Below are 18,943 nucleotides of genomic sequence, written 5' to 3'. Positions count from 1 at the left end.
CATATTTTACCCAACACACCAGCCATGACAACCAGCATGATCGACCTCATCACCCATCGATGCCACACCCACTGCACACTTCGATTAACCATATTTTCTTTTCCTTTCTTTTCTTTTTCTTTTCAAAATTTTTTGAATCATTTTTTTTAATTTTTAATTAAAGAAGATATTAGAAAATTCAAAATTAAATACTTTACCACAAGTAGCTAACATAAGTGGAAGGAAGAACTTAATTGAATATAAGTTGAAACTTAGAGAGCTCAATTAAAAGAAAATAAATTTAGAAGACTAAATTGTATTTTTCTCAAATTTAAAGGGTAAGCTTTGTATTTGTTTTTCCTTAATTTAATTATAAGAACTTATAAATAGTATTTAAGGCCCAAAACTATTGAGCTAATGTAGGCTCGTTTCCTGCCCGTCAAGTCTATTGAAAGGCCTCAATGATTTTCAACTTAACTAGTCTTCGGCCCAGCATTCTAACATTTTATTTAGTTTATGGGCTATGCGTCTGACCGCGACAAACACTGCCAGGCCCAAACTCAAGTTTCCACTCTACCCAAGCTCTCAACAAGAACTTATAAACATAGTATTTAAGGCCCAAAATTAATTAGTTCAACGTTTTTGCGTTCTCTGTGATCTTCTTCTTAATTCGCCAAAATATCATGGACCTTCCTCAGGTGAAATGTCACTTTTTTTAATTCAATTTTTTTTTTTATATAGGATTTTGAATTCTAGTTGATTAGTCATTGGGTGTTTTTTTTTTATTGGTATTACTATATGTTTATGGAGTGAATAGAATTGGTTATAGAAGTTTCAAGGAGAACACAGAGAACGTTTGTATTGAGAAAAATATGGGAGAAAATGTCCATATATTTTTTACTTTTTTATTTATTCTTCTTATAATTTCATTCATCCCACTTTTCTATCTTCTCAAAAGATATCATAGAACGCACCCTGTAATAAGTAGCTGTGTCCAAGTATTCTACTTTTGTGACTCTATAGCTTACACATTTTAGTAACTGGTTTACATGATCAACCACTACGCCCATTTCCTCTTGACTTGCTCGTGAACTATATATCATCTTTAACAAAATGGTGCCCGTTATTCCATGCAGGTTCTAAAGAGGATGTATATATATTTTGATATGCAGTCCTGCTTAGAATCTGATTGTGAAGATTTCTTCAGTGACAATGGTGGTTAGAGTTGTTTTCAATTTGTTTCAGAAATTCGCTTATATATATATATATATATATGTTCCTAGTTAACTTCTGTAATTCCTTGAAATGAATAGACTCATTTTATTAAAAAAAAAATTGGGAGACTAGTTTGTAACTTTGTATATGAATCTTAGATTTCTTACTAGCTTGTGATTTCTGCAGATACTACCCTATCTCGTGGAAACACTCCTATCCACCATTGCAGCTTCTAAAAAACTCCTCACTACGAAAAACCAGTTTATTAGATCCAGTCCCTTTCTTGAACCCACTGCAACAGATATGAAAAAAACAATTAATTGAGCTTACATATTGTAGCCTAAACGGAGGAATCTAGTCACGTGTCACATTGAAAACTAAACGGTTCCTAGGTGATAACAAAGAAAACTCATACAATTTTGTAAGATTTTGGAAATAAGTTTCAGTCATGATACCCTGCCAATAATTTCTTTAGAGATGCAGCACTCTCAAGTCTCAACTCAGAAAGCTGTCCAATTAATTCTGAGATGGTTCTTGTAAAATAAGAAGAAAACACAGAGAATGCCTTTGAGAGAAAACTATTATTTACTTAAAATGGAAATTGATAATAGTTGTTACATAAATCAACTAACAGAGGGGCTATTTATACAGAACCTAAAACAGAGACTGAAAACTGGCGCCAAAAACAATAACCGTTTCTTCAAATCTTCAACCAATAAAATAGAGACACTTGGCATCTAATGTAACTAACTTCCCACTAATTTAAACGGTGCGTTTCCCTTTCTTTTGTTTGTTTGCCGTTTTATGCTTAGGCTTTCTTCCACTGATGTCGTTTTGCTCTCTTTGTTTGTCCTGTCGTTTATTTACTTCAGCTTCAGCTTCTATTACTTCATTCATTTCAGCTTCAACACTCCCCCTCAAGTCCAGTGTCTTAGACTCTGTGACTTGAACTGATTGCAAAACTTCAGGCTGAAATATGTCTTTCATTCCCAATTTTGCTGAGAGTCTTGTAAAAGCTGCCATGCCTAAAGCCTTTGTCAAAATATCAGCAACTTGAGAATTGGTTGCCACATGAAAAGTATTTATTTTCCCTTCCAAAATCTTATCCCTTACCAGATGGCAGTCAACCTCTATGTGCTTAGTCCTCTCATGAAAAACTGGGTTTGCAGCTATATATAAAGCTGCTTGATTGTCACAAAATAACATAGCAGGTTTATGATGTTCAATCTGTAAATCCTTAAGCAATTGCATCACCCAAGTAATTTCACAAGCTACACTAGCCATTGCCCTATATTCAGCTTCTGCAGAGGACCTGGACACCACCCCTTGCTTCTTTGACCTCCAAGATATCAAGGAATCACCCAAATACACTGCATATCCTGTTAAGGACCTACGGGTATCAGGGCATCCAGCCCAATCTGAATCACAAAAGGACTTAATGTGCAACTCTGAACTACTAGGAAAGAAAATCCCTTTACCTGGTGACCCTTTGATAAATTGAAGAACCCTATGTGCTGCTAGTAGATGAGGTTCTCGAGGCTGTGACACAAATTGGCTCAATCTGTGCACAGCATATGTCAAGTCTGGTCTTGTCAAAGTTAAGTATAGCAGCCTGCCTATGAGCCTTCTATACACTCCTGGGTCAGCAAGTAACTTCCCTTCATATTTGGACAGCCTCAAATTTTGCTCCATGGGAAATCTAACAGGTTTCCAGCCCATAAAACCTGTGTCTTTCAAAATCTCCAAGGCATATTTCCTTTGAGTAAGACTAATACCCTCAGCAGTCCTTGCAACTTCTAAACCCAAGAAATACCTTAAGGTGCCAAGGTCTTTTAAGCCAAATTTATCATCAAGCAGTTTCTTCAAGGCAGCAACACAAGTAGGATTGTTACCTGTAAGCAGAATATCATCAACATAGACCAAGAGTGCAGTGAATGAAGTTCCTTGTGAATGTGTGAACAAGGAGTAATCTGATTCTGACTGCACAAAACCCATCTGCAATATGGTATTTGAAAATTTCTCAAACCATTGTCTTGAGGCCTGTTTGAGACCATATAAACTCTTGTTTAACTTGCATACTAAACCCTCCCCCTTGCTGTGAAAACCAGGTGGCAAAGACATGTACACATCCTCCACCAAATCACCATGTAAGAATGCATTGTTAACATCCATTTGATGCAAAACCCACCCTTTCACAGCAACCAAGGAAAGCACTATTCTAACAGAAACAGATTTGGCAACTGGAGAAAAAGTTTCAGAGTAATCAAGACCAAGCTTCTGAGTAAATCCTTTAGCAACTAAACGAGCCTTAAACCTCTCAATGGACCCATCAGGCAAGTATTTAATCCTATAAACCCACTTGCAGCCTATTGCAGTCTTACCAGGAGGCAATGGGGTTAAAGTCCAAGTATCATTGACTTCCAAGGCTTCAATTTCTTTGTCCATGGCAGCCCTCCATTCAGGAAATTGCATAGCCTGATGAAAAGAGACAGGTTCTGATGGAGTAGCATTGACTGCTAGAACAAATGACTTAAAAGAGGAGCCCAAGTGAGAATAGCTCAAGTAGTCTGAAATGGTATAAGGCAGACCAGGTTGAGGTTTAGCACTAACCATCTTACAAGAGTAGTCTGAAAGATAAGAAGGAGCAACATGGGGTCTAGTGGACCTTCTTAAAGGAGCAGATAAAGCAGAAGGAATAGGAGTAGAATCAGAATGAGAAATAGAATCAGATAAAGAAGGAGTGGTGGCTGGAAGCTCTAAGGAAACAGAATCAGTGGAATGAGAAGAATCTAAAGAAGCTGGTATAGAAATATCAAAGGAAGGAGAAGGAACAATAAGGGGAACAGAATCAGAATCACAAGGAAATAGAGAAGAAACATGAGGAAACACAAAATCATGCAAGTATGAGGTAGATGGTGAAGGATTATAAGCATAAGGAAATATTGTCTCATAAAACACAATATCCCTGGAAATGAAAATAGAGTTGGAGTCAAGGTCCAATACTTTGTAGCCTTTAATGCCATGAGGGTAACCTAAGAAAACACATTTTCTGGCCCTAGGTGCAAATTTGTGCCTATGATTGGGTGAAGTGGAGACAAAACACAAACAACCAAAATTTTTGAGATGAGCATAAGAAGGTGGAGCATGAAAAAGAAGTTCATAAGGAGTTTTGTTACCCAAAGATTTGGAAGGAATCCTATTGATCAAGTGAACTGCAGTAAGAATGCAGTCACCCCAAAAACATAAAGGAACTTGGGATTGAAATTTCAATGCCCTAGCAACATTGAGTATATGTTGATGCTTCCTTTCAACAATGGCATTTTGTTGAGGAGTATCAACACAAGAAAACTGATGCAAAATGCCATTGGATTGAAAGAAATCTTTGAGGAAAAATTCAGTACCATTATCACTTCTAATGGTCTTAATATTGCTATGAAATTGAGTTTTAACCATGTTAGCAAAATTAGGAATTAAAAACTGAGTATCAGACTTCAGTTTGAGCAAATACACCCAAGTGCATCTAGAAAAATCATCTACAATGGTCAAAAAGTACTTATAACCTTCAATAGTGCAAGTAGAAAAGGGACCCCAAAGGTCACAATGGATCAATTCAAAGGGAGTAGAAGATACATGAGTACTAATGGAAAAAGGAAGCCTTTTCTGTTTTGAAAAATGACAAACTTCACAGCATGGAGTTTTATTGGAAATGTCAATATTTACAATATTTTTCAACAATTGAAGTTTGGAAAATGAAGGATGACCTAGTCTAGTGTGCCACAAATCTAAAGATGAACTGGCAGCAGCAGTGAGAGCATAAGAACTTTGTTGTTTAGCTGAGTTCAACAGATACAAGCCATTGCTCACTCTACCCTGACCAATCATGCTCCATTGAGCAAGGTCCTGAATAAAGCAATGATGACCAAAGAATATAAGACAACAAAATAAGGATTTTGTAAGCTTACTCACTGAAATCATATTAAAACCAAAAGATGGGACACACAAAACATCAGTTAAAACAAGTGTAGAAGAGAGATGCACAGTGCCCACATGTGTGACTAAGGCTTCTTCCCCATTAGGCAAATAGACACAAGTATTGACTATGGAAGTGATAAAAGTGAATTGAGTTACTGAGTGCACCATGTGATCAGTTGCACCAGTGTCTATGATCCAAGAATCAGATTTGTAAGCAGTCCTATCAATTACTTGAGCAGAAAAAACAGAATGTGAAAGATTGGGTGGAATCCAAAAGGGGTTACCTGAAAAACTAGTAGAGAAGGGAGGGGAATTGGAAGTGGTAGGCAAAGATGATTGAAGTTGTGGTGAAGTTGGAACAGCATTGGAAGTTATGATAGATGCAACATGACTAGTTGGAGTGCCAAAACCTGAACCCACACCTGCATACCCTTTCAAGAAACTCAGCAATTGCTCACACTGAGCTTGGGATATGGGACATTGAGGCTGATAAGAAGCACTCTGCTGCATGAAAGAACCACCAGGAGCACCATGTGCAAAACCAAAAGGTGAGCTAGCAGCACCATTCCCAAAACCAGACTGAGTACTAATGGGAGCATTCACCAAATTCTTAACCATTCCATCAGATTGAACACCAAAAGTAGGCATCCTAGCAGCCACACCATTTGACTGAGCTATGGAATTACTATCAAAACCAAGATTTCCTGAAACTTGATTAGCCATAGGCTTGGTACCTCCTTTGGGCTTATAACCAGGGGGGTACCCATGAAGTTTATAACACTTATCTGCTATGTGTCCAGTAAAGCCACAATAAGTGCACACAGGACTTTCTTTCTTTCCTTTCCCACCAATTTTGTTCTGACCTTGATTTGCATTGAATGGCTTATTATTATTATTCACATACATTGCCACAGCATCCAATTGTTGAACCATATTAGCAGTGCTACCCAGATTCCTTCTTTTCTCTTCTTGCAAAGCTAAAGAACACACTTTACTAAGAGAAGGAAAAGGTTCAAGAAGCAAAATCTGCCCTATTAGGTTTCCATAGCTGTCATTCAAGCCCATTAAAAAACGAAATACATGTTCTTTGTGCTGTGCATCTAACTGAGATGACTTAGAACCACAAACACAAGCACAAGTGCAAACTGTGAAAGGTTGATTATTAGCAAATTCATCCCATAAAGTCTTGAATTTAGTGAAATATGAACTCACCGAGAGTGATCCTTGAACCAAATGAGAAATCTCCTTTTGCAACTCAAACAATCTTGGTGTATTGTCCTGAGATAGCCTGTTCTTGAGATCAATCCACAAATCTTTTGCAGAATTGATGTACATAACACTAGCTTTAAGATCAGGACTAAGCGAATTAGTTAGCCATGAAAGGATGGTAGTGTTGCATCTATTCCAAGAGTTGAATAAGGGTGAAGTTGGATCTGGTTCTGAAATTGAACCATTAACGAATCCAAACTTGTTCCTGGAACTCAGAGCCAGAAACACAGACCTCGCCCAAGTCATGTAATTCTCAGGGCCATTGAGAGGTTGAGATGTGAGAACTAGACCAGGATTCTCATTTGCTAGTAAGAAATAAGGATTGTTGGCATATTCATCTGCCATGACTACATTTGCAGTTGGAGTAGACGAAGAAGATGGTGCACTCGAAGAGTTTGAAGCCATGGGAAGCCAAGAAACTTAGTTCAAAGAAAAAAAAACTGTTTGGTTGGTAGGAAAGTGAAAGAAAATTGCTCTGATACCATGTAAAATAAGAAGAAAACACAGAGAATGCCTTTGAGAGAAAACTATTATTTACTTAAAATGGAAATTGATAATAGTTGTTACATAAATCAACTAACAGAGGGGCTATTTATACAGAACCTAAAACAGAGACTGAAAACTGGCGCCAAAAACAATAACCGTTTCTTCAAATCTTCAACCAATAAAATAGAGACACTTGGCATCTAATGTAACTAACTTCCCACTAATTTAAACGGTGCGTTTCTCTTTCTTTTGTTTGTTTGCCGTTTTATGCTTAGGCTTTCTTCCACTGATGTCGTTTTGCTCTCTTTGTTTGTCCTGTCGTTTATTTACTTCAGCTTCAGCTTCTATTACTTCATTCATTTCAGCTTCAACAGTTCTATTCATCATGTTGACACTGGGGTCCAGTATCTCCAAACGGGACAAATTTTGTATAGATAATGGAATTGAACTGGAGAATGCGTTGCCGTAAAGTTGAAGGTTTCTCAAACGTTTTACATACCCCAAAGAATGAGGCACGTTCCCAATGAGTTGGTTCAAGCTCAAATTTAAATGCTCTAGGCTACTGTTACTACATTACGAAAAAGGCCTGAAAAAATTATGGTATTTCGCCACTTACCTTGTTTGGTTTGGAGGTCACTAGTCACCCATCCCTCAAATCTCCTCACTCAAACTCCTAACTCAATTCTTATAACTCTAACTCAAATAAACTCATAACTCTGCTTGGTGGGTCGTTTGGGTGGAATATCTAAATGGTTTTTCCAATTCAAAAACTCAGCTTTATGTCACTCACTAGGTCCCACAAAAATTTCTTGCAAAGCAAGTGTACAGAACGACAATTTTGCCTACTTGCGTTGTCTCTCTCTCTCTCTTTCCTCTTCACGCCCATTCCACAACTCCACACTCTCTCCACAACTACAACACTCTCTGACCTCAGCAGTGCCTCCACTTTCTCACCACCGATCTTCAGCTCTTCAAACCCTCACTCTGCCTCACTCCGCCTCTCATAAAATGAGAACCAGTTTCGGCAAAGAAAAAAAAAATGGACCCAGATGCGTGAAGAACAGAGCAGATGAAGCCCATAAAACTTTTCTCACCTTTTGGTACAAGAACAGAGCAATATGTGAAAGTGAAGATAAAAAATGAGAGTCGATGAGGTGATTGCACTAAAGCTGAAATTGAATAGTGCATATGATCGTTGGCTCAATAACTTCACTGGCATTTGCTCTGCATGTGATGGGACTTGACCTTTGGTTGGGACCCACTTGCCATTAGTTAATTACAAGTTTGCCACCATCACCCATAACTCGTGATCCGAAAATAAGCCAAATGTGTTTTCAGTTCCTATCCCTCTGAGAGCATCCAGACCCGCTCGTTTAAATTTTTTGTCTATTTTACACAAAAAAAACCTACTTTTTCTATTTTATACCTTCATTTTTACAAAACTCTCACATCAGTTTATCTATTCTACACATTTATTCAATAAAATATTCTATCTTTTTACATTTTTTATTATTTCTTTCCTCCCTTATTGCATCTTCTCCGGCGAGCCACTCCCTCATTGCGTCTTCTCCGGCGAGCCAGTCTTCAACAAACCCATTCATCGAACAAAATCGGCGGCAAGATCCTTCAACAAAATCCTTCAACAAACCCACCTATCCGTCGAGCCTCACCCACACCCAAACCCATTCATTGCCCACCGATCAGCCACCCTTCAACAAACCCACCAATCCGTCGAGCCTTACCCACACCAGAAAAAAAAAAAAAAAAAAAAAAAAAAAAAAAAAAAACAACAACAACAACAACAACAACAACAACAACAACCAACGAATCGGAGCAAGATCGACGCCTCGCAACACCGCCACCTCCTTGCGATGGCCGTCCGGCGACTCGGCTTGCTCGACCTTGTTCTTATCAACGGCGATGGCGATCGGCGGCTAGAGGAAAAAAATGGATGAGATGAGAGAAAGAGAGAGTTGTGCTGTGTCTAAGAGAGAGAGAGAGAGAGGGAGGTGAGAGTCAGTTGGGAGGAGAGAGAAAAAACAATAAATAAATAAAATTAAATACACCTGCTACAGTACTGTGTAAATTTACACGGTACTGTAGCAAAGTGTATCATATAGATGAGTTTAAATGAGTTTAGAGGCACTGATGTAGAGACTTTTTTGCTCAAAATGTGTAAAATTAATACTTTTTTCTCATTTTGCATATTTATACACACTTATCCATCCACTGATGTGGATGCTCTAACTCACTTTTTTGAGTTATGAGATGGAAAGTGAGAAACCAAAATAAAGCCAAACAAGCACAAATGATGTGGGTCCCACTAAAATTGAGTGATGGGTGATGAGGATTGAGCAAACCAAACATGGCCTATGATGAAGGACTAAGGTCTGCAATTGCATAGGTTCCCCTTTGTAAAGTCTACAATTTGGGATGGGAATTCCTTGAAATTTATTGTTGCTTAGGTCCAAGTAATTTAGATATTTTAAATCAAGCAAAGGAGATAAAACTCCACCCAAACATACTATTGATGTAATATTAGAATATGGGTCACACAAAAAATGGCCTTTTGAGGTCGAGTTTTATGATGTTACCTGTTTGATTGCTACAGCCCACTCCATACCGCTTGCAGCAATCTTCACCAACCCAAGAAGAAAGACTTCTTGAAGGATCTTCAAGTTCTTCTTCAAACTTGCCTTTTCTGATCTTCAAACCCACCATATTCTACATAATTATCAACTTGTCTTTTCTAATCTTACATGTTTGCATTGTTGTTATAATGATGGTTCTTCTTATTTTCTTTGATAGCATATGATCCATGACAGTATGACTTGAAGTTTTGTAGATTCTGTCATTTTTTGTTGAAAATGACTTTGATTTGGTTCAAATAACTTGATTTGTTGATGAAGATGATGTATTATTTTAGCTTGAATCTACAAAAATCATGTCACAGTTTTGGTAGCTCCTTAGTCCTTCATCATAGTGGTTTGTACACTTGTCCTTTGAAATGCTTCTTGTATTATTTTACGCATTCGTTAGATCTCTCGACACTTGCAGGGTAAACAATAATCAGTTTCATGTTTTAACACACTGACTGTAGAATTACCTTCTTTAAATGAAGGCAAATCATCTTTTGACTTTGAAGAGTGACTGTCTACATGCAAATGGTGACATTATAAGGGAAAGAAGATAAAATTGCAGTGCGGGAGGGGGAAGGAAGTTGTAATATGGTAAGGGTTATGTTAACAGATGCCATTAGGACAATTGTTAATAAATTATAATAAGAAAGTTTTAACACCACTTTCATGAGAAATATAAAAAGTTGTCAACAACATTTATTATTTTATTATTTTCCCAATAAAATGTTTTTAAAAAAAGCTCCTTAACCAATTAAGGCATTGGTTAACATTTCTCATATAGTAATTTCTGATAGCATAAATTTTATTGTATGTCTATTGGGTTGTGAAATTTTGTAACTTTTCAGCAGTGTGGTAAAAGGCCAAGGAGATGATTATAAACAACTATTTCTATGGCCTCCATTGTACACCAAGGTTGTTGGGTTGGGATTGTTGGGTGTCTTTTAAACATTCAAAAATGCGTTTGGTTGGGTGGAAATGTAAGAGTAAAGAAAATGGTAAAGAGAGTATGGAAGATGGATTGATTAGAAAAGTGGAAAGAAGTTAAAAAGGAGAGAGAATTAATTTTCTATCTAGCCCACCATTTTAATCTTCCCAAAATATGAGAAAAATAGGTGAGAAAATGTTTATATATTCTTTACTTTTTTTTATTGATTCTTTTTTATATTTTCTTTCACCCCCCCCCCCTTTTGAAAAAAATTAAGGAATTTTTTTTTTGAAATTATCCTAAATAATTTGAAAATTTTTAAAAGAATATTATCATTCCCCCCATACCCGATAATATACATATGTATTTAAGAAATTCTAAAAATAAACATAAATTTCATTTAAATAGAATGTATGTCAAAAAATTACAATAATTAAACATTCAAAATCTTTAAAATAAACATATAGGTATTTTAACAACTACCTCAACAAATAAAAGTGAAAAAAAAAAAATCTAATTTCATCCCAACTCTCTCTCTCTCTCTCTCTCTCTTGGCTTTTGCCTTCTTTTTTTCTTCTTTTCAGCTCTTTCCTTTTTCCCATTGCTGCTGCAGTTTTGTGTTTACAATGTAAAAAGTAAAAGTTTTGTGTGACTAAACTAGACAAGAAAAAGTGAAAGATAAGCTTGAAGCTTTCGTAGACCCTTAACCCCTATATAGTGCTCGTGTGTTACTTTAATTTTTATTTACCTTCTTTTAAATTTTGTACTTTACTTTTCATTTCTTTCTTTTTTATTTTCCTTATAATATATTATTTGTTATTATAATAATCAAAATACTATATATTGTATTGGCATTATAATTTATAAATGTACTTGATTAGTTTAATTAAAGTATATGGTATATACTTCTATATTAACATGTATTTAGTTGTTATTTATAGCATATTGAGTTATGAAGTATTCTACATTACTATTTTAGATTTCATACGCAAAAATTTTATATATGGCCCCCCAATGATAAATTCCTTGCTCCACCACTAACTGTGGCCAAAAGTTGGGAGATTTTGAATTCCATATGCAAACTTATTTACGCAGTCTTGTTGGTAAATGTAACTTGTTCAGGTCTTCTACTTCTGACTCTGTAGACTGTAGCTTACAGATTTTAGTCAACTGTTTTACACTTTCAAACCATTACGCCCATTTCCTCTTGACTTGCTCATGAACTATATAGCAACTTTAACAGAATGGTGCTCGTTATGCAGGTTCTAAAGAGGTAGTATTAAAAGAAAAAGAGGAAGTATATTTTGATCTACAGTCTACTTAGAATCTGATTGTGAAGATTTCTACAGTGTCAGTGGTGGAGTGAGTTGTTTTCAATTTGTTTCAGAATTTGGCGTGCTTGTATTTATATTTACTCTTTAACTTCTATAATTCTCATAAAGGCATGACTCTTTTTATTAAAAAAAAAAAGGGAGACTATAGTTTATATTTGTGTTTAAGCTTTTTTACTAGCTTGTGATTTCTGCAGATACTACCCCCTCTCGTGGCAACACTCCTGTCCACCATTGTAGCTTCAAAGAAACGCATCACTTAGAAAAACCACTTTACATGGACAGTAGCTCCAGTCCCATTCTTGAACTCTCTAAAACAGATATAAAGAAACAAATAATTGAGCTTTTTCAAGAGAGCTTCAGGGATGATGCCATCGATGGCAGTCAAAATTTACAAGAGGTCAAAAGTCCATCCTACCATTAGTCCCCTTTCTTCAAAATCTACAAATAAAAACCTTTACAGATACGTAACAAAAGGAAACCAACAGGAATTTTATTAATGGTTTGACATAAAATTTCTGTCCTGCATTACAAATGGAGAGACATCAACAGGGATGTCCTCAAGCCAAAACTGGGGCAAAAGCAAATATCTTGCTTTCTTAGCTAATTTATCTACCACCACATTACAGATTCTACGCACATGAGTGAAAGCAGAGAACCTAAGGTTGCCACTTGCCCGGATGGACTTGGCAATCTTCAACTAGATGAACAAAATGGGCAAGGCAAGAACAATCTGAATTTAAAGAGCTAATGATCGTCTCAGAGTCCCCTTCAGAAACAACTTCCTGCAGACCAATTTTAATGGCAGAAGAAACAGCTCTCTTGAAAGCACGAGCTTCCACCTCCACCATGGACGCAGGTAGACCAATCCGTTCAGACAAAGCTCCAATAACATTACCTTCAAAGTCTCTAACAACAACTCCAATGCCAGCTGATGTGGAGTCTCTAAAGAGAGCTCCATCGAAATTAGCTTTGTAAAAAGGCAGGTCAGGGGGTACCCAATGCTCAGACCGAAATACAGGCTGAGGCAAACTAGATAACTAGATGGTATGGAAACGGCATAGACTTCTTGTAGTCTTGCCATTGCATCAGAATAGATCTAATGGTATGGTAGTGATCCTTGCACCGTACGATCTGCATTCCTCTTAAACCAGATACTCCACCTTACCATAGCGAATCGATCTGCTAATTCCGGATCATCAGAGTTTAAAACTCCCACAAACAAATCCCTGAAATCTACGAAGTGTTCAAATAAACTTGTCCGACAGAACTTATCCTCCCACCAAACATCTTTTATCCTTTGACATCCTCAAAGAGCGTGAACTGTGTCCTCCAACTCAGTTGCAACCACCACATATTGCAAACTTAGTAACATTTTTATGGAATAAATTCTTCTTAGTAGGCAAAGCTTCATTACATGCCCTCCAAACAAAATGTTTAACTTTATTAGGCACTTTCAAGCCCCAAATCTTTTTTCAAAAACCCCAATAGTGCAGTAGGATTCAAAGTACTAGGCCTTGTTGAGGCCTCATTGTCTCTAAGCAGCTTATAAGCACTCTTTGTTGTGTAAGTGCCTTGAGTTTTACTCCGCCAAATCAGCTTATCAGTAGTGTTGCGATAACTGAGGGGCAAACTCAAGATAGAGCTAACTTCACGGGTAAAAATTCATCGACAACCCGGTCCTCCAACCAGCTTGGGCCATCCTCATTGATAACGGCACAAAATCCAAGTATCCATAGGCAAGCACTTTTTTCCATCACCTATTTGCCAAATAGAACCCAAATTGATCACCTTCCTCTCCTTAAAAATGCTTTGCCAAGCATATGAGCCTCCACCCTTAACATCCTCATCAACGGTTGATCCATTAGGGAAATACTTTGCTTTGAAGATTTCGTAGAAAAGGGAGTCTGTGTTGTGTAACAACCACCAGACTTGTTTTCCCAGTAATTCCCTCATGCAGTAGTGAGGCAATACTCAACAGAAGTTACAATCCTGGGAAGGGAAAATTTGCCAAGTCTGCACGGTGTTGCCTTCCAAATTTGACGCTTAACCTGAGCTTTAGTGGGAGGAGGAAGTGGCTGAGCCTTGACGGTCCATAGAGCTGGAGGCTAACTAGTTAAGCCTAGCTTTTAACTGTCTATATCACTTGGCAAAGCTTCACTCTAAAAGCTCCCTTTTCATATTACTTGGCTTCACTCAAGCAAAATTGCAAAGTTATATCATTATTTTTATTTTTATTTGTGGCTGGGATCTAGTTTTAAAGTGAATTATGAACTGATATTCATGTAATATCTTGTGCAAGTGCTCGTGGAGCTACTTCTTGTTGTTGCATCTGTAAAATGTGAAGAGTAAATTTGTTCATGTCAACTTGCGTTGAGGTCCTTGAGGATATAGTAGTATGGTTAACACAGCAAAAGCACCTACATGAGTTAAGAGGTACTTCCTATATGAGAAATGGTTATATATGTGACGTACCAAGTTTTAGATGTGCACTAATCATTGGAACCAGCTCTAGCATTGGAACCAGCTCCCAACACTAATCATCCTCAACAAGCATGGGAACCACCTCCTCTTGGTTAGATAAAGCTAAATGTTGACGTTGCTGTATCTGAGTCTTTCGCTTCAATAGCAGCAGTTGCTAGAAATGATAAAGGTGAAGTCATCAAGATTTGGGCCAAGCCGATCTCAAAGTGTACCCCTATCATGGCTAAAGCCTCTGCACTCCTTTGGGGAACTCAACTTGCACTTAATGAGAAGTGGAGTCATGTTATCTTTGAGGGAGATGCCAAAAACTGTATAGACCCACTGTCCTTAGAGAGCAGCTCTTTTGATTGGTCTATCCATAATGTAATTAGCAGTGTTTTTTCGCTCAAAGCTCTTTTCCTAGGTGTTAAATTTAATTGGATCAAGAGGATTGTAACTCAGCTGCTCATGTAGCTGCAAAACTCTCTCTTAATTCTAGTATTTGTGTTTGTTTCTACAAGGACAAGCTTCCAGGAGTTCTTGAGCTCGCCTGTAAGAAGGATTGCCCCACTTTCTCTTGCTAATGATATTGAAGTTTATCAAAAGAAAAAAAGAAAAAAGAAATTTAGATGTGCACAGCCTTCTATGCCTACATTGTTCCAATGAATTTCTCAATCTGGAATGGCAAAACCAACAAAAAGTTGACCATTGCAATTTGTGCACAATGGAAGCAACAAGCGTCTTCAATACATGAGAAGTACAAATCGTAATACAAAGCTTCAAATTTATCTAAGTCTCTTTTACGGAGATAACACTTTAGAAAGACACCACTCGAGGCTTAACATATTAAGATATCATTTAACCCAAAAGTAAAGCCCAAATATTAAGTACAATACAAAGACAAGTACAACAAACATAGACACACACACACACACACATATATATATAAACTAGTTTCATTAAATCCCAGTCTCAGTGTCTTTCTGCTTGAATCTTCCTTTGCAGATGAGCCATATTCAATGCAATGACCACTAAAAGCCTATCTTTCATTTTTTCAGCAAAACAGAAGTAAGTATGTCTCCAAGACTTCTTTATCAACAAGCTGCCACAAACAACCCAAAATCCCACAATGAAACCCAACGCAATACTTAGGTAAAACCATAACTTTTCAAATTGATCTTCGCCATTGTTATGTACATGTACATCTTCTTGATCTTTATGTTCTGCATTCCTGTCCCTTGGCATTGAGAGACTTGTTGGCAATGGAGGAGGCCCATAAAGATATGGGTTACCTTCATAAATAGACGGATCATTGAAGGTTTGAAACTGGTTGGTTGATGGAATTTGTCCAGACAGGTTGTTATATGACAAGTTCAAATGGCTCAAAAAAGTCATAGAAGACATGCTTGGAGGAATGTGACCTGAAAGATGGTTGCTTGAGAGGTCAAGAGTTTCTAATTGGCGCAAAGATCCAATATTCTCTGGTATCTTGCCAGTCAACTGATTCCATGACAAATTCAAGGAATTCAATAATGTCAAACTTGTTAGTTCTGCTGGGATCTCCCCTGAAAGATTGTTTCTTGAAAAATCCATGATTTTAACCAAAAAAATTTCATCGTTGTATTCATATTGTCTTCCTTTAACAACCAAATCCATATACCGTGGGATGTTCATATGATCCACGACATTGGAATCTATGTAACCAACCAAACTACCCAAACATGTTGGAATAGATCCTGAGAAATTATTATGGGCAAGGTCCAAGACATGGATATTGGTGAGACCACACAATTGTTTAGGAATTTTTCCATAAAGCATATTACCTCGAAGGCTTAATATCTTTATTGAAAAATTTCTTTCTCCAATCCATTCTGGTATGGTCCCTGATAACCTATTTCCTCCAAAATCAAGTGTTGAAATCTGTCTCGAAAGAAATTTTAGGCCTAAAGAGAGGTTTCCAGAAAGATTGTTGTTACTCAATTGCAACCAACTAAGATAAGGTAGTGAGCACATTGAGCTTGGAATGCCACCAGATAGATAATTTCTGGACAGATCTATGAAAAACAAATCCAGCATACCCTGCCAGTGGTTGTGGATATTTCCAGAGAAATGATTGTTCGATAGACGAAGAAAGCCCAAAACTCTTAGTCCATTAATGGATGATGGGATGCTACCATTTAGACTGTTGTCAGAAAGATCTAATTCTACCAACTGTGACATTTCTTGGCCAATTCTTATTGGTATTGGTCCTGAAAGTGAATTGTTTCTCAAAGAGAACACTGTCACATTAGGCCATAGTGGTAGTGAACCCTCTAAATGATTGAAATCTAGATATACCCTCTGCAAGGAAGATAAGTTTAATGACTTAGGGAGATTCCCCATTAAGTTGTTATGAGAAAGATCTAACTCCACAAGCTGTGAAGACAAGTTCCACAAGCAATTCGATATTGTATCTGAAATTGCAGTATTTACTAAATGGATCTCTGTGAGTTCATTCTGTGTTCTAAGCCATGCAGGGAATGTAGGGTTCAATCGACAGTCCAAAATCTTGACATATTGTAGACTGAAAGGAGGAATCCAGTCATGTGTCACATTGAAAACTAAAGGGTTCCTAGATGATGATGACAAGGAAAACACATACAATTTTGTGAGATTTAGGAAATGAGTTTCAGTCATGATACCTTGCCAATAATTCCCGGAGAGATGCAACTCTCTCAGCTCAGAAAGTTGTCCAATTGATTCTGGGATGGTTCCATTCATCTTGTTGTCATAGAGGGACAGTATCTCCAAACAGGACAAATTTTGTATGGATAATGGAATTGAACCGGAGAATGCGTTGCTGAAAAGTTGAAGCTCTCTCAAATGGGACAAACTTTGTATAGATGATGGAATTGAACCGGAGAATGCGTTGATGTGAAGTTGAAGCTCTCTCAAACGTTTTAAATTCCCCAAAGAATGAGGGATATTCCCAATGAGTTTGTTCCGGCTCAAATATAACTCCTCTAGGCTACTGTTACTGCATTCCGATAAGGCCTGGAAAAATTCTGTTATTTCGCCACTTAAATTATTATCGAATAAATCCAAAGTCTGCAATTTGCATAGGTTACCCTTTGCAATCTTAGGGATGGAGCCTGCGAGATTACAATACCAAAGTTGGAGTTTTGTGAGGGAAGTGAAATTGAACACCCATTGAGGAATTGAAGAAGAGTTGAAGTCATTCCCAGAGAGATCAAGTACTGAAAGTGACGTAAAGTTGACAGAGGGAAAATTTTGAGGGAGATGATGAAGTTCACAATCGGACAAGTGCAACTCCAACAGAGAAGGGAGCAAATTAACAGTTTGAAGCCAATCAGTTGTTGCTTCGGAAAGGTCCACGTCATTTAAATTGAGGTATTTTAGGGAAGAGAGACCGGAGAGCCAATTTAAATTTGAAGCTGTTAGGAAATTCCAAGAGAGATCAAGATAAAGCAAGTTAGAAAGATTCCCAATTTGAGGAGGGATCGTTCCATTAAAGTCTGCATCGGAGAGATCAAGATAAAGCAAGTTAGAAAGATTCCCAATTTGAGGAGGGATCGTTCCTCGGAGATCGTTGTAGCTTAGGTTCAAGTAATTTAGATATTTTAATTCAAGCAAAGAAGGAGATAAAACACCCCTCAAAGGATACCCACATACTGCTGAGGTATTACCAGACATTTGATCACATAAAAGTTGGGCATTGAGGTCGAGTTTTATGATGTTACCTGTTCGATTGCTACAGCCTACTCCCAACCAGTTGCAGCAATCTTCGCCAACCCAGGAAGAAAGAGTTCCTGAAGTAACATCAAGACCTTCTTTAAATTTAAGAAGGGCTTCCCTTTCCATGTCAATGCAACCCACAGTGGAGTTGCCAGCACTAGAATTGGACCATATAGCTTCAAGTGAAATAAACTCAGTTTGCAAAAGAAGGAAAATAAGAGCAAGTAGAAAGGTGGTTTTCATGCTAGCCATCGTTGTTTGGCAATTTACAATGTTGAAGGTTTAAATGCTATTTATAATGATCATAGTTAGGGCTGTCCACGGGTCGGTCCGGGTCGGGTTTGTGCCCAACCCGGAACCGACCCGCCGGAATCGGTTGGAGAAAAAAACGCACCCGCCGCCGACCCGCCGGAGTAATCGGGTCAGGCGGTTCAGGTCATCAACGGGTGGCGGGCGGGTCGGTCGGAATCATAGATCTGAGAAGACGACGAGTAATCGGTGAAAAAACACACAGTCCGGCGAAGAAACCCAGATTCCGGCGAAATTTTTCAGATACCGGCGATATTTGTCTTAGATCCGGTGAGATTTCGCAAGATCCGGCGAAAATCTCACCGGATTTGATGAGATTTCGCCAAATCCAGTCAAAATCTCACCAGATCTAAGGAAATATATCGCCAGAATCTGGAAAAAATTCGCCGGATTCTGGTAAAAACTTGCCGGATTCTGGAAATTTCGCCGGGATCTGGAAATCTCTCGGTCGGGTCGGTTAAAATCGGTTTCTCAGCCTCAAAACCGCCAACCGACCCGCCGTTTTCGGGTTAAGGAAGCTGAGACCCGCCGCCGACCCGTCATCGACGTCGGGTCGGCCGGTTGTCGGTCCGGATCGGACGGGTTTTGCGGGTGGGTCGGGTCCCGGTTTTGCTTGGACA

General features: G+C 37.9%; 1 protein-coding gene and 1 pseudogene across 1 annotated transcript; one reads left to right on the top strand and one right to left on the bottom strand.

Moving 5' to 3' along the window:
* The first annotated feature begins 1,109 nt into the window (after positions 1–1,109).
* On the top strand, positions 1,110–14,364 carry LOC142628958 (uncharacterized; annotated as a pseudogene).
* Positions 14,365–15,004: 640 nt separating this feature from the next.
* On the bottom strand, positions 15,005–18,318 carry LOC142627290 (receptor-like protein EIX2). The gene has a single exon (XM_075801112.1). The coding sequence runs from the start codon at positions 18,264–18,266 to the stop codon at positions 15,252–15,254; it is 3,015 nt and encodes a 1,004-aa protein (XP_075657227.1). The 5' UTR covers positions 18,267–18,318; the 3' UTR covers positions 15,005–15,251.
* Between the last annotated feature and the right edge of the window lie 625 nt (positions 18,319–18,943).

This window comes from Castanea sativa, chromosome 3 (genome assembly GCF_040712315.1).
Source record: "Castanea sativa cultivar Marrone di Chiusa Pesio chromosome 3, ASM4071231v1".
NCBI classification, from domain to species: Eukaryota; Viridiplantae; Streptophyta; class Magnoliopsida; order Fagales; family Fagaceae; genus Castanea; species Castanea sativa.
This window is presented reverse-complemented; position numbering and strand designations above follow the sequence as displayed.